At 35.5% G+C, this 16,862-nt stretch overlaps 1 protein-coding gene across 13 annotated transcripts in view; it reads left to right on the top strand.

The window, feature by feature from the left end:
* LOC100643486 (glutamate receptor ionotropic, NMDA 2B) overlaps positions 1–16,862 on the top strand; it is a 360,187-nt gene that overhangs the window by 300,252 nt on the left and 43,073 nt on the right. For all 13 annotated transcript variants that reach the window (XM_048407837.1, XM_048407845.1, XM_048407842.1 and 10 more), the window contains one exon: positions 10,033–10,262. In XM_048407837.1, the coding sequence (XP_048263794.1) occupies positions 10,033–10,262 (230 nt within the window). The remainder of the gene's footprint in view (positions 1–10,032; positions 10,263–16,862) is intronic.

The following is a 16,862-nucleotide window of genomic DNA, read 5'->3' as shown; positions in this document are numbered from 1 at the left end:
AGTAGATTATTGCTTGATCGATGCAAATTTAAGCATATTCCTCCAGTTACATGTTCCATGAACAATGATAATCAACGGTCAAAACGCATGCCACGACTGAAACATAAAAAAGAATTATAAAGATGGTAACTTCAAAATTATTAGGGTCATAACGTTGAACAATCGCTTGAACTTTTCCCGTTTTGGCCACTCAGACCATATCAAACTTTCTTTTGACTAAGATTCAGCAAACTTAAACTACCATCCTTTTTACTTAACTCTCACAAGTATATCAACATAAACCAACAATAATAATCACTTAAGCGAAGATTATGCGCATTAAGAAACATTTAAATTTAATCCAACATATTTTGTAGTGCAGTTCGAGGGAAAATATTAAAGGTATTAAGACAAGGACTATTTATTAAACTCACTTAATACTTCCAAACATGCACATTTTGTATCGATATATTTATCAAAAATATTATTCATATTATTATACATGCGTACAATTCCCATAACTTTGGTAATATTAAATGCTTTACATTTTAAACTCTAACGATGATGGATAACATGTTTGTAATTTCTCCAGTTTCAATCGTCTTATCTGGAACAAAACGCAGCGTATTAATCACACGCTTAAAACGCAAGGAATGCGTTTTTATTATATATTTTTATATACATACATTATATTATAATATACAATATTACATATTATTTTATGCAATATGTGGACCACGAAATATCGGAGTTTCCAACGGTTGATTGGCAGCGCAACTTAGTTCTGCGACTCGACCACGTTTGATTTCATATCCCGATTTACACGCCTAAACAATTTACATGAAAGCAAACGTCAAACTTCGAAACATCAAATGCTTTGAATAATTATGATCGGAACCACCGCAGAGATAATCGACTTTGCTAAGCGACTACATGCAAAGTGGAGGCAAGGATTACTGCGGCAGTCACATCATCAAGTATATATTTAGTGAAGTACTTCCGGCGGTTCTTGACAGAAGTTGGGGCATTTGGCGACGTCCCAATCGTGACGATATCTCCCATAATCGTTACGGGAATGGCCAACGAAATACAGGGCCTCTAATCTGCAAAACTTTCCGCGAACATCCTCGAACGAACATCGTCGCGATGGATCGGATTTCCAGGCGACATTTTACGACTTTGAATTGACTCCATGTTTCTCGGTGAAACGATCGAGGAATTAGATAAATGTCCTTTGCGTGGAATTTATAGTATACAACTCAAACTTCTTTGTAAAATTGCAATGGTCACAGAAAATTGACTTACTCGTTTTAGGGATATTAACTTCTTTAACTAAATAAATTACATTTTTCTTTCACCTAGCTGATCGAAAATGCACGATTTTGCTTTAGAGGGATTGTTTCTTGTTTGTATAATAATATATTTTTTGTCATTTCAATGCTATATTTTGCTCTTTTAGTACAGCGAAGTCGCAAAACGCAAGGTGAGAAGTGAAAGACAAGTGTTTTCAGAAATATGTTTATTAGCATAAAAAATGGGCTTGATTGGTTACTTAAATTGAGTAAAAAGTTCTGAAGAATTGCAACTAGTGATGCGTGATTTTTCGATAGTTGAAATGTAAAGTTTTATCTGAGGGAACGCTGAGATTTTAATACCATTTAGTTTTAGTTATTTTATTTTAGATAAAATGATGCTTAGCACTAGAGCTATCGGATCTGATCGAAATAAAAAAATCATAATTTTTTCCTAGAAATTCCATCCCTTCACAATGATTTGAACGATCGTGATATTTTATAAAATGATATATGTAATATTTCGTATTTCATTTCTACTTAAATGAAGCAAAATTCGATCTACACGTTGATCGTTTAACCATAATCCACTGTTACTTGTACAAGCGATTTGACCAGATTAGCTTACTTAGTCCATTAACCGGATGTCGCTTCGTTATCGGTCGCATCACGGATAATTGAGCCACTAAACAGCTCGAAATGGCGACAGAGGCGAGAGAAGAACTTTCTTATCGAGCTGATATAGCGCAGCAGATGCTACGGAGTCTGGTAGAGTAATAAACTACCTAACAAGGCATAACATCGCCTCTAATGTATGACTGCTAATAGAATGTGATTAACGACGGCTTTCTAACGAGATCGCGTACTATATGGGAACTTTCGGGCAAGTTCCACCCACGGTTCCTAGTACCTCAGGCATTTGGTTGTAAGCTGACCACTCTCGAAAGAGTATGTTATCGAAATAATGTCGTTGATAAAATTCCAATTAATCTTATAACGAATTTGAGACAGTATTGATTTTAACACAGTATCGTGTATCTCGTAGCAGTCGATTGAAATTATTAATGTACACGTTCTTGCAGGTAATAGATTATTCATGGTGAAATTATGATCTTAAGATAAGGAAGAGATATTACAGTTTACAGCTTGGGAATATACATTGTATATTTGTGATTCTTCGGGTCTATTCTTCGAGATCTTTCGATCTTGTTATTTGTTTACGTTTATTACGACGTTTCGTGAACATTTCAGTTCGCTTCTTCAAAGCGGATCTGAAAGAGCAGTTCGTCGTATAACTGAAGAAAAACATGTCATATACTCGTGAAGGAAGTTTAAAATCTAACAAGCCTACGACTCCTTTTTTATAAAAGCGATACCATTGGAACCAAAATCGAAATATTTCAGTATCACCCATAAAAATGTGTCTTGCATGCAAATCAAAATTTACATAGCACTGTAGTGATACTAGTAGCATTGGTTAAAAACAACCATCCTACGCTTATCTAATTCTGCTGTTCCACTTGTTTCTCCTCCGCGTTTGCATCTCTTCAGATATCTTCCTCTTTTTAATAATTCTATTCATAAAGAGCGTGGATTGCGCAAAGGGTATAACAAATACATCGAATAATAAAACCAAATATTTGAAACTTACGTATTTTAATAATATCTATTAAAATGTAATGTCCAGTTCGGATTATATAAACACGAGAAGGGTAACAAATTTAAAGATATTATTTAAAAGGGCAGGGAAACGTACGATCCACCTTTTTTTTCTCTTAAAAAATTACAAATTCCCGACATCAACAGGAACTTATCTCGGTTCCTGCTAATTCTTCAGCAGAGTAAAAGTGTATGCGTTTTACGATGAGCTAGACAAAAGCTTTGGCACTTTCGTTAAATTCTTCCTTTATCCAAAGCTTATCTGGAAGACGTTGCATCGTTGAAAAGACGTCCGGTTGCTACACGATCGCCTTCATCGCCGTTCGTTTTTCTGATATTCACTGTTAATGGAGCCTGAAAATTGATCGAGGTCATTACTCACGCTCTCGCTAGATCTCACGAGTATACGCCGCAACTTCTGATAAGCGGAAGGAGCGGCTCGTATTTACATGCAACGCGATTCGTTAACGACATTTCCTTGGTAATGAGGATCGTGATTAAGCGGTCGATCATTAATTCTTCTTTCATTTGATCTCGTTACGTAAGCGAAACTCGCAACCGCGGACAGATAATTGATGTTTCTGGTACAAAAATCTTCGCGAGTATTTTATATACGTCGGTTTTACATTGGTTTTCGTAGCAAGTTAAAAAGAGGAACTTCGTTAAAGCGAGAGTTGAGTGACTGTTCGATAAAATATATCATAGTTTATATAGCGCGTGTCTAATTTAGAAATATGGAAGACAAAAGAAAAAGTGTTTCAAGCGAATGTTGCAGGTAAGGACTAAAACTGACCTAACTGGAATTATCTTCATGAATCTTTAATTTCCTAATTATAGAAACTTCTGGTTAGAAAAAGCTGCGGAGAAGTCACAATTATATTTTCAAATAAAAATCTACACTTTTTATCGCGTATCATTGTAGCTGGCATTAAAACGTTGTCAGGATACTAACTACTCGCGTCTGTTGCATAAATCATGCTGGAGAAGTGAACTTTTACAACCGACATGTCGCCTGCATTTAAATTTTGTTTTGTTATATTTTAATTCCATTTAAACCGAGCATATTGTACGTACTAATGCAGCATACGACAAAGTCTAGTTATGCATACATGTGCACAGTTAGCTTCGCAGCTCTACTTTGCATCGTCCATTCTCAAATTTCTGGCATGTTCCTCTTGGGATAGAATCGTACGATATTCTAAGAATTTGAAAGTCGTATTCGTTCAGAAACGTCTTTCAATATACTCGACGTATTTTTACTTATAGAAACATCATTTTTCCTTGTATCCTGGCGATATTCCTTCCGTCATCTTTTTACTGTCTTTTTGTGTCGCTGGCATTTTCTTTTCGATGCCCCTGTCCTGTTTTATTTCATTGTTAATATTTTTCTTTTCCATTCTACCCACGCTGTCTTTCTTATCGACACAATTCTTCTATTTCTGTATTCCTTTTCATTTCGTCATTGCAACTCACTTGCGTCTTCCTGTTCACAATTGCAGGAAAACTATTCAGTACTACCAGTGGAAATATCAGACAATAGCAATATCTTGAAATATGAGAAATTTGAGTATCTCGAGAATATTGTTTACCGAGTGTCTGTAAGTGACTCAACCTCTAAAGAGCACAAAAAATTCGCGAATCGACTAAAATGCTTGATATATTCCATCGATTAAGAAGTAAATATAAACAACAGCAAAACAATAGTACGAATAATAAACAGTAAAATAATAAATAAAAATGAAGACCATTAAAAGTAAGGTGATAAACGAAGATAAAAATAATAAACATCGCTACAGATGTAACACGATAACAACGCCAATCTGAAAACAGTATAATCATACTATTGATTATTATTATTTATTATTTTGTGACTATCATTTATAGGATGTCTTGGAAAGCGATTAAAGTAGTCAGTCAAACACAAGATCTAGATAGAGATAATACGATTATTCGATCGTGTATTTCGAACTGTGGCGTGCCAATGTGCCAACAAACAAGAGAAACTGGTTGCAGCCTGATGAGAGGGTTGGAATGATACTCGCGAAAGGCAGCACACGGAATTAATCATCGGTCAGCGACGCATAGATATAACTGTGTACTAGCGAGCCCTGCTATTTCCTCCCGTCTCAGTAAGCCGGCTTGACAGGGAACATTATTTACATTAATTTCGTTGGCAGCTGGATCTGAGCGTGTCGCCCTGTAAATCTAAAACGGCATACCGTTTGTTCTGTTTGTAATCTGAATTTCAATTGGAACCTTTCGGATGGCAACACTCGTTTCAAACGAACGATTGTATTCGATCATAGGGATGCTGATACGATATCAAATTTTCTTTTTTATATAGTAACGTTGTTGGTATACTTGTTTGAGTAATTAATACAATTAATGTAATACAATATAATAGGATTATACGGTATAATTAAATAATTACAAACGTGTACCTTGATTAGGAATTGATTGAAATTTAAATTATTATTATGTATATTATGTGTACTATGATTATTATAGAAAACTTGCAAACAAACATTTGACATTCGATTATTATTCACTTACGCGACTTTTTAACGTGAAAAATTTCATTTAGGTTTAACTGTTCTTGCCATGTAAATAATATTTATTCTATGTTGCAACGTTCGTTTCAAATGTATCGGAAAACTGACTTCAAATGTATCCGATTTCAATATCCAAATAACTGAACATCCAACCGCTGTGCGTTTACTCGTATAAAATGTTACCATGAAACAACTCTTTGAAAAATATACCAACAATAGCTTTGATATATCTCAACTATCCAAAAGTATTTTAATCAACCTACGCAATTACGACTGCAAAGAACCTCGCCGAGCCTTTATTAAAAACACAACGTAAGAAACAAACACGCTGTTTATTTGTTCGTATGGCTTTCATTTTTTTTTTTTTTTTTTTTTTTTTTTCTTATGAAAACAATTCTGAGACAGAGAATTCTGTCCGAGAAGCTGAGAGATTTGAACAGAATGTGACGCGAAAAATTGCCGGTCGATTTATTCCATGGCCGAAAAGAGGGTTAAAAAATTGCCATTTGCCTTCGAATCGATGATGCTGAGTCGGATGAAGAGATGCGGAGGTGGCGCGAATGAATTTTCATCGCGACACGTTCGACCTGTATCTGTATCGGATTCCAATATTCGAATGTCGGCCGATCGCACACAGGAGACGCCCTCTTTCTCCTCCTATTACATATTCGTAACGACGATGAACTTGCAGATGGTCTCTTTCTCACCTCGTTCGCAATTTTCCCTCCGCTTCGTTCACAGATTGTGAAGTTTCGTTCGAAAATTCTGCACAACCCTGGCCTCTCTATTGTTCGTCGAAAATATATGACGTTTTCTCGCGGGTTGATCCCTTTAAAGAGGAATTTCCTGGCCGGAGGGGCAATTTCATTCGACCCGCTGTTAAATAAATCCCAGGAAAATTCGGGTCGATGCGATCTGGGGAAAACGATACGGTCGATAGATCATCTACTTTCAATTCGTATTCGCCAACCTCGTATCCACGATGTTTTCACATGGTCAGAATAGAGTTGGTCAGAATACAGTTGGTCGAAACGGATCGTATTACGCAGCTGAGAACGTCGTTTCTAGCCTTTTATTTATTTGCATCGATTTCTAATACTAGAAATATCAGAGTTTTCAAATATTTTACTCTTGTTATACTTTTAAAATAATCTCGAAGGAACACAATTATTTATATCGTACTATCCATAATATTATAATTCCATTTAAGAGAAAGGAAGAGATAGAACTAAGTAACGACTTAAAAATCATAATGTATGTGTATCGAGAATGCGAATTTAGTTACGTATTTCAACTTTTGAAAGTTTCATCCCTCGAGTTTGCTAATTAATTAAGTTATAACTTGGTTGTTTGCTGCGATGAGTTCTCATGGCTTGAAAAAATATAATGAATTTATTATAATGATAAACACGGAATGTTATTTTACGAAAACTAGTAGTGGACTTACGCCATTATAATCCTTAGTCTTCCAATTATACTCGCCAGTGAAGACGCTTTTGTTGGTTCGTCTAATTAAGTTAGTTATGACTTTGATAAGTTCTTTAACTGCGAATGAAAAAGTTAACAACGTTTGAAAATGATTTAACATGCCTTGGATAGGTTTAAGATGAACAGATTATTTTTATTGCGACCGAAATCGGGAGATTCATTTTTCATATAACAAGCTAAAAAGTTTCGTAATGTCTTACTTCGACGCTATTCTACCTTCGGAAAGCATGTCCCGTCTCATATTTAAAATATAAATTGCAACGAGAATTGGCATTGCATATTACCAAGCTTTCTATTTTAGCTTTTTCCGAAACTTAGCAAGGAAGAATACGCAGTCATGCATAAAGTAAATAAAATAGTATCGATTTTCCACCACCAGAACAAATAAATATGCTGGAAAATATCAAAAACTGACAAATATTTGCATCAGCCTGTTTCAACGAATTCGACCGAACATACGTACATACGCACGTGTTTCAAACCTTTCGGAGCATATTGACAACAGATAGGAGATACTTTATAAAAGCCACTGCGTGTTAATAAATCGCACGCGAAATGCTATCGTGATAGCTGAAAGTAAAAATTCCACCTTCACTGAAGCAGCAACAAGGAACTTTTTATTGCGCGTTTGTCGCTTCGTGTTTCAAACGGTACGCGACAAATTTCAATTTTTAGAAACATTTCGTTCACGCAAAGCAACGTAATCAAAGGAATATTTGGATTTTCTTCCGATCTCAAAGCATTTGTTACCAGCAACTAGTCGCTATCATCGAACGAGTATTTGTTTCTGTCGGGATGTGTTGCCATGTGTTTCTTATTTTTTCTATCTTTATCGCTTTGAGCGAAAACAAGTAACAACGTTAGACAGCAACATGTCCAAGAAAGATGAGACACCAATAGAGAATTCCTCGCTGTTTGTTCAATGAGAGTGTGGTATAGGATCCATCCTGTTTCCGAGTCGAAAGACAGGATATGTCGCGACGAATAGCGGTAATCTAGAGTGAAACTTTGTAATTAAATAGGACGAGGAGCCCGAGCCCTTGTGGATTCCGCTAATTATACATTCCCCTTATTTCCGCACAACAGAAACACGATAATGTTGCATCGTATCTACGCTACGGATAACATTCTATGACAATGCTGCATCGTTTCTCACAATTAGCTCGATTTTGAGATAGCAACTATTCTCAAGTATGAAGCATCGTTGACAGAAATTAGAGAACAGAACGAACAGCTTGAAGAGCATAACTGGACCAGTAACCACGGGTTCTGTAATAGGATGATTGCAACAGTGACAAATTGTTTGGGTTAGTGGCGGTAAAAAATGATTTATATGTAGAGTCTATGGTTACTGGTTCAGTTACGCTGTTCACGGTAACTGAAAAGATACAAAAGAGATTTTTTCAATAGAAAATTTTATGGAAGTATAGGAATTTTTTTGAATAATGATGGTAACTTTACAGGCACATTTTGCATTAAAAAGGGAAAGAGAAGGAATAAAATTTACAATGCGTTTACATACTACACATTGAACTTTTATTTAGTTTGTCGAGTTTGCTGATGCAACGTGGAAGCAAAACTCACGATCGCGATTTTTCGCATGCTGAACAAATTACAAACGATTCGCGGACTGTCGAGTCAGGGCGAACGTCGCAGTATTCTTTGACCGCACTTGAAACCCAGCTTCCATAATTCTCGTGACTTTATTTCCTCCGAAAGAAATAACAGTCTGTTGATAAAAAAAATAACTTGTAACGAACGTGTTCTGAACTTCTCCATAATTAACCGTATTACGGTTATAAATAGGTATATTGTTTGTCATATTTATAAGCACGCGATAAATAATCTATAATTGCCTGACAGAGATAAAAATGAACTGGTAATAAAACGTCGGAAAATATTTTCATAAATTTAATAATTTGTACTTTTTATATCATTCGTATCAAATTAAACTCTCTTATTATACTGGCATTTTGATAGATAGGTTTCATGTATTAAAATGATATATTTTCTCAAACATTAACAATAACACGAATATCGAATCAATCAATACTTTCAAGGCTTCTGTTCTCTCTATACTTTCGTATTTTTTCATTCAAAACGTTCGCTAAATATCAAACTCCAGTTGATAGGAGGGAAAAGCTACAGAGTTTGTACAAAGTGTTGAATTTATCAGGTTGTACGATATAAAGACAAAATTTGTACGAAAATTAATTACTGACACATCGTATAAGTAATGGAAATTCTATTAACACTGAACTTGTTAACTATCACGAAATTAATCCTCATCACTCCGATCCTGTCTTGCGTTTGACAGCTACGTTTCCAATTGGAGTGATAAGGGTTAAGCAATCTCTTATCCGAAATTACCGATGCATTGTGTTTGCGTTAAATGAAGCAATTCGTGGCTATTATTGCCGATTAACGTTGAAAGATCAATCGGAGAGATAAGATTCCGCGTAAAAAGTATTTCAGAGAACAATGTGCGAAATGGAAAAATGGCACTGATTGCAAGATAAAAAATATGAATACTGTACCATCAGAACCTTACCAATATCCGTAAATGTCGGCTCCTGGATATTTTCTCTCAATCATAGACAAGTCTCAAATAGTATAAAACGTTAACGTGTATTTGATACTGAACGGAATAGCAAAACTATCTTCCTGTCGCACAAATTACATACATACAGTCAGATATATAGATAAAAATACATACAGGACAAATGTAAGTGGACAGGCAGTGACAGTAGATAGCGTTAGCGTTATAAATTCAAGTTTCATTTATCGTACATATTTATAGTGCATGAGCTATTTGGTAAATAATGGAAATTAATATTTACATTTTTGTGCAAACAAGCAATATTTAACGAAACTTGGTTGATCCCTCTTCCCACTACCAGTCCATTTATTTTTGTCGTCCACTGTAAGCACAGAGAAAAATGGACGTTGTATTAAGAGAAATGCTCAGAACACGTGTCTCTGCGATAGCCAGTATTACGTATCATCTATCAAGCGAAACAACCTTCTGATTTATCAATCTTTCGTCTCATTTGTGGTAACAGATCGGCGTGTGGAAATCCTGGAAGAAGGAAGGTTTGGACATCAAGGACATCGTCTGGCCAGGAAAAACTCATACACCACCGCAAGGAGTGCCGGAGAAGTTTTATTTGAAAATAACCTTCTTGGAGGAGCCGCCCTACATCAATCTCGCGCCTCCAGATCCTGTGACCGGAAAATGTCTAGTGGATCGTGGTGTTCACTGTCGAGTAGCCAAAGATTCCGACATGGATGAGTAAGTTCACTTCCTTTTTGTCATTGAAATCTTCGTCGGTCGATGGAGCCCGGATCTTTGCTCCCATGTACGCTAAACAGTTCGGAAAATACTGACACCCGTGCCGGTATTATCAATTTCCTTCCCTTTAAACGCCTCTGCGTGAAACTTAGGTTTGAAAACTTTTATACTCCGGACCTGACCCGTCGGTCAGTTTTTATTTTCGTTCGCTCTTTGGGGAGACAGGATGCAGTAGGGAGATAAGACGAAAAAGAAATATAGGGAGAAGTTTTATTTTCGTGTTATTTATGAGGATAGAGGGAGAAGAACGTTAAGGGTGGACAGCAGGCAAATATTCAGGTGAATATTCGCTGGGAATCTCGGGCAATGGAAATTTAAAAACCTGTTTTCTTGAATCATGAAAAATTAAAATTTAAGAAAGAAAAAAGCATAACGAATTTGAAAGAAGACGTCGTCTTACTCGTGACGTTATATAAACGATACTAACGATATTGTTTAAAAATATTTTCGCCAATCAAATTTTCAATAATTAATCTCTAATTAAATTTTCCCCGAAGTCAATTTTAATAGCTGAAACTTAGACTCTAAACAGTGATATCCTGTTCAAATAATTCGGAGACTTTCAAATGTAATTTCATCGAGCATAATTTTCGATATATCCAAGTATAGCACTACGCAAGGATTGCAGAAATTGTAATCTATAAATATCTCTTCTCCGAGATAATAAACGGCAATTTATCTAGGTTCCCAGAAGGTGAGCCCTTCGTTTAGATAATGCTCCCCGACGGGCTCGTTTGCAACGTGTTAACGTCGTTAGTCGCTACATTTGAACTCGACGCTTTTTCCCTTGCACTCACGCAAGGGACTGCCTTCGCGAAGTCTCGCTTTAATTTTGCAAGGATTCCTGTTGGATCGAAATTATACTTGGGGAGACCTTCGCAAAGGGTCTAATATAGTTAAGTTTTCCGTTGAAACACGAGAAACGTACGTTTGCAATACTAGTGGATTATTTTTTAATTTTAAAACTATAAGCTTTATAAAGCAAACAAATATTAGAAAATGTGTAAAAATACAGGCAGATATTATGAAACAGGAAGCTTACAGAAGGCGTATTAAAATTATAAAATGTTGAATCGAAATCGAAAAAATAAATCAGCTTTGTCGCTTAATCTTCTGTTGGAAAACAATTTTTCATATTTTTGCGAAATATTTTTAACAAAATCCTACTTTTATTTATAGATGTATTCGTTTATTAAAATAATTTTGATTATCTAATAAAATCATGCAAAGTTACAGATACCATCTTTTTTTTAAATCATAAAGCAGGAATTTATTTGAGATTAGAGTACTTAGCGACCTGTTAGAAGAAAAATCTATAGATACAGAACTAATTTGGCATTCGTAAAAACACTTCCATAAATACATATCAATTAGAAACTAAAAAATCAACTACCATTAAAATATCCGATCGTATATGAATCGTGAACTTTGTAATTCTCCATCTGGAAAATAAGAGGCTGTTAACACCACGCAGAGTACGACACTTGGAATCCACATATTTCGTTGCACCTTTGTTATACGACAACTTAAACGCATTCAGTTGTTACCACTAATCAGTTTTCTGGAATTGCGACACTGTAACTGAGAGAGGTAAATAGAAACGGGAGACAAAGCGAGCGAGTTCAATTCGCAACTTCGTAGTTCATGTCGCGAAATCCACGAGGAAAATTCAATTTCGGCTGACAGCTGTCCGGATCTCGCTATTATTCTTTTCATTCCTATCCTTTCGAGGATTTCTTATCGCGAACGTCGTTGCTTTTTCGCGTCCCGTTCCTCTGTATTAACGTTCCGCTAGCTCCGCTGAAATTTGTATCGTTTCTTGTTGCTGGAACGTTTATTTAAATGCAACAAATAACTCGATTAACGTGAAACTCGGAAACGAATTAGAGGTTGCTACTTGTCACTGGGGTAGTACGTTTCTTTGTTTCTTCGTCAGAGAATGGGAACTGGAGATCGCTTGGAAAAGGCTTGAAGGGCGTGGAAATTTTAAATACTCTTTAGTTATATCACTGATTTGCTGGAACAATGACGCGGTTGAGAAAAGTAAATTTCTTTTAAAATTAATCAAATTCGTCGGTAATTTTCAAGAAGTCTATAAATTGTTTAGGAGTTTTTAAATAGATTACAAAGGACGGTAAAACTTTCCTCTATATGTGTTCTAAATATATTGTATGAGTACGTCATTTGTCACATTGGTTAACTGCACAGAATAAAAAGTAAAGAAAAGTAATGAGATTGTATACGATACAGCGTTGATACGATAAGCATCTAAAATTTAGAAAATCTCAGAAAGTGGAACGAGCGCTTTGACTTATTGACTCACATAGATGTTATTTCTGTGTAATTGGAAACTTACAAATTACTACATTAAATCGTACCAAACATTACAACTGGACTATGAATTCTTATTTATATTCACGTTCATAGGAAATTTAAAAGCGCAAAATTACACAAAATATACATGATATGAAAAAATATATAAAATCAAAGTGTAGTGCTTTGTATAGTGCTTGGTAGATAAAACAATCTTTTATCGAGGTTCTATTTTCTCAAATTGTCATATTGTCGAAAACGTGAATATACATAAAAATCCACAGTCTAATTACGACAGATATTCGAAAAGTGCTTCATGCTTCGGTGCCGAATTTTCCATCCCCATATTCCCTAATTACGTCAATTTGCATAAATTTGTATGTGACACATTTTCACAACCAGAGCTTTTATAAACCGCGATCAAAATCCACGAAATTACAAAATATGTCGAACGTAACGGCAAATGCGTTTTGCAGGAAAGCTTCGATGCTTCGAGGACAATGTAGGCAAAGGCATTAAAAGTAATTCGATTCGTAAGGTCGTGATCGCGAATAATGAATCGATTTCGACGACTACATCGCGTGGAATAACTCGAAAATTGTTGAACCGTAAACACGAACTTCAAGAATGACGCACGACTAACTCGACAGTAACCAGTTGACAACGGAACGGTTTCAGAAATTGAAATTCCTCTCGCGGAGGAATGCGATCGACGCGTGCGTGAGACCGAAACGAAATTCATGACATGGATTAAACGCGAATCAATTTTCCACGCCAATTGATCGAACGTGCACGTTAAGCTACAACGTGTATCATGTAAGAAGCTCCTTGCGAAAAATAACTTCGATTCGAATATCGCATTACTTGTACTATTTCTCAATTGCGGTTCGTACATTTTTCTCACGGAGCTTTCGATAAGCTTGAGCAAGAGTACATCTATTTTACGAATTTGAAGGTTGTATTTCATTTTATTCAATATTTTATTCAAGAATTTTATTATCTTTGTCAGTACATTAACAGTTTGATAAATGGCTTCTGTTGCTTGTCGCAACACAAGCTTGTCGTTTCAAAGATACTAGAATTTGTAACTTATATTGAATTTTTCTTGTGAATCGTCTACATTTAAAAGATGAAAACGACTCTTAAAGTTAGGGTTGGAAACATATCTCTCGGAATATTTTGGAAAGCGTAACTGTCTCAATTTGTTTAAACAACATGCCAAACTTATGAATTTTTACGAATTATTGTGATAAATTTTTCCTGCAAAGTACACCACTTTTAATTATAAATACGTTTATGTAGCTTACACAACCACATTCAAAATAACAGAGTGAACGTTTTTCAAGTATATCTATTTATTCTTAAGAAACATTCTTTGTACATTAAATCCTTTTCGAAGATTCTTATCGTCACCTAAGAATGTCAGCCTCAAATGGCATCAATTTGAAATCGCAAATAAATAATAGTAAAGAATAGATAAACATAAACCTGATCATGATCGAGGGACTTGTGAGACTTCAGGGTCATGAAAGTTGACTGGCGCCAGCCAAGAGTCATGCGCGCGCCCAACGTCACCCTTGGGGTCGTTGAACATTCAACCACGAGGCGATGCCTAGCCGAGTTCCTCGACCTTCCACCCACGACAGATTCCTTGAATTAAGGATAACGCGAAGAGAATGTCTCGGTTCCAAGGTCGAATTAAACAAGTCCCCAACATCAAAGTGACGCTAAGGAATTTAACGCCATCGACGTCATCGATTTCAAATTATAATTATAAATATCCTTATGTTTTAGATGAAAATTTTCCTATGAGTTTCTTTCCATAAAAACAGAAACGTCATGTGAAAATGAAGGATTATCGTTCGACAAGTAGTTCTTGCTTCTTTCTTTCCGAAATTGTAAACTTAAAATCAGAGCGATTTACTCAGTTATGAATTAACTCTGCAAGTATTCAATGCCCTGGATATAAATATTTTTAATAAACGAAACAAACAATTTGCTATGTACTGATATTTACCATACACAATATTCTACATATATTTTGACTTGTATAAAATCCCACGAAACGGATGAAGAATTCTATTTCGAGAATATTAGTAATTCATACTAATGAGATCTGAATGATAAAATATTTAAAAATCCTGAAGAAAATTAGTTTCTAAGTACAAACAGACAGGCGTTCGATTAATTAATTTAAGTCAACGAAGTACTTAAACCCGGTTCCTTCCTTTGGACGAATTCCCTTTGAATTTTTTCCATCGAAAACTTTCCTTTCATAATTGCGAAAGGGAAACCGTCTACAAAGTTTTACTTTCTTTCGTCGACGTACAATGTCGACAAGTGTCAGCTGGAAGGTTGCGTTATTTTACGGATAATTAGAAAGCGGAGGTTGTGGAAGTCCGTGGTTTTCGCGAGATTATTTCCCTGCGCGGTGTAATTAAAAATTTCGATTGTCGGATAAAGTACAAGGTCGAAAAGAAAGCGGCCTGGTCGAGAGGAAGAAAGAAGAAATATCGCGAACCCGGTTGAATGTTCGCTCGTGGCCGAGTTAGCGATGGAATCGCTGTAATTGAAAGAGTCACGACAGAAGCGGCACGGGAATGTTGAAAATTGCCCGAGCTGCGGTTATGATTGGTTCTGTTCACTTGTATTTACTCGAAGCTCGTGCACTGGTCACAGAACGCTCACAGATATTTAAACGGTTTCCAAATAAAAACATCGTCCCACTCTGCCGAGTATCGATTCAAATCTAAATCTATATCCTTAAATATTTGAATTCATCCGAGCAAATTTGCAATTTTCCTCGATTTCCATTCGACTCGACTCTACCGTATAAATGCATTTTCTTTTCTTTTTATTTCTTTTTTTTGTGGGGGGAGGGAGGAGAGGTATTCAAGGAAAAGTTTCGATTCAAAGGATCAAATTTAAATTTCTTCAACTCTTTCTTCACTGCTGCTATCACGTTTGTTCATGTTTGTGGAAGTTTAGAATCATTGCGTGTCATAAAATCTAACGATAACTGACACGTAGAACCTAAGAATTGGAAAATAAATTATGTAACTTAAAATTTAATTACGCTAGAAAGCACGTCAAATCTACAGGAATAAAAGAATATTGAATATGCATATCGACATCTGTAATAGTAATTAAATTAATAATAAAAATCAGGAAGAAAGTTCAATGTGATAAGATCGTGACAATTTCCAAGCTTTTGGTCGATCATGCGTATTTTCTAGGTTGGTGTATAATATTTACATTTCTGAAGTTTCTGGAATCCAAAATCCTTTATAATTCATTAATTAAGAACTCATAAATGAAGCAGTACATAGGTTAGTCAATCAGTGAAACAAACAAAAGAAATTAGATAATGACAGAAACCATAAATTTTGCACATTTTCCTCAAACTTTGCACGAAGTATTTCCATTGTCCCTTAATAAAAAAAAAAAAAAAAACAAAATAGGATGAATTTTTCTATATTTTCTGGTATATTCATACAAGAAGGAAGTACCCTTATGCTCAATTTCATTCAGAAGAAACTGGTCTTATGTTCTATTCCGAAAATGGACCTCGATATTAGGGGCTTGAGCAGCAAGAAAGAAACATTTTAGGTAACAGGGTCCTTTCCCAGGAGCGAAGCTTTTGGCATATTCGAAGTTCTTTCGGAGTAAGCGTAAACTCTCGTCTCTTGTTCGATCATTGGGAGGCGTAACCAAGTCTCTAAAGGCAAAATCGATTCTTCTCTCTTTAGATTTCCTTAGAGCGGAACGTTTCCATGTTTGTAGAATCGTGTGCATAGAAAAGGAAAGAATGAAGATACTGCAAAACAAATCTAAGAAAAGAGATAAGGTTAATGGAGAAACAGCAAGTCCTGGAGTTTCCAACGACGAGAATCACTTTATTTCGATGTCACTCGCCTTGAAAATGGTCTTCCTGTTCGACATCGATAGTTAATGTCGCTGCGAGAGTAAAACGAGAACAAAACACCATTTTATACGAATCACTTTTATACAGATACAAAGGAATAATTACACTTCCACGTGTTTCTATAGCAAATAAAATAGATGTAAAATAGAAAATTGTATTAACAAGTTTTTAATTTCTGCAAAATATCATATTGTATTTGCGCACTTTTTCTGACAATAAAATTTGTCTTATCCCAATGATTATAAAAATTTAATAACGCGGATCACCGATGTCTACCGTGTCTACAAACAACTTGTTTAATA

This window comes from Bombus terrestris, chromosome 7, assembly GCF_910591885.1.
Source record: "Bombus terrestris chromosome 7, iyBomTerr1.2, whole genome shotgun sequence".
NCBI lineage: Eukaryota > Metazoa > Arthropoda > Insecta > Hymenoptera > Apidae > Bombus > Bombus terrestris.
The sequence above is the reverse complement of the archived record's forward strand: the minus strand, read 5'-3'. Positions and strand labels throughout refer to the sequence as shown.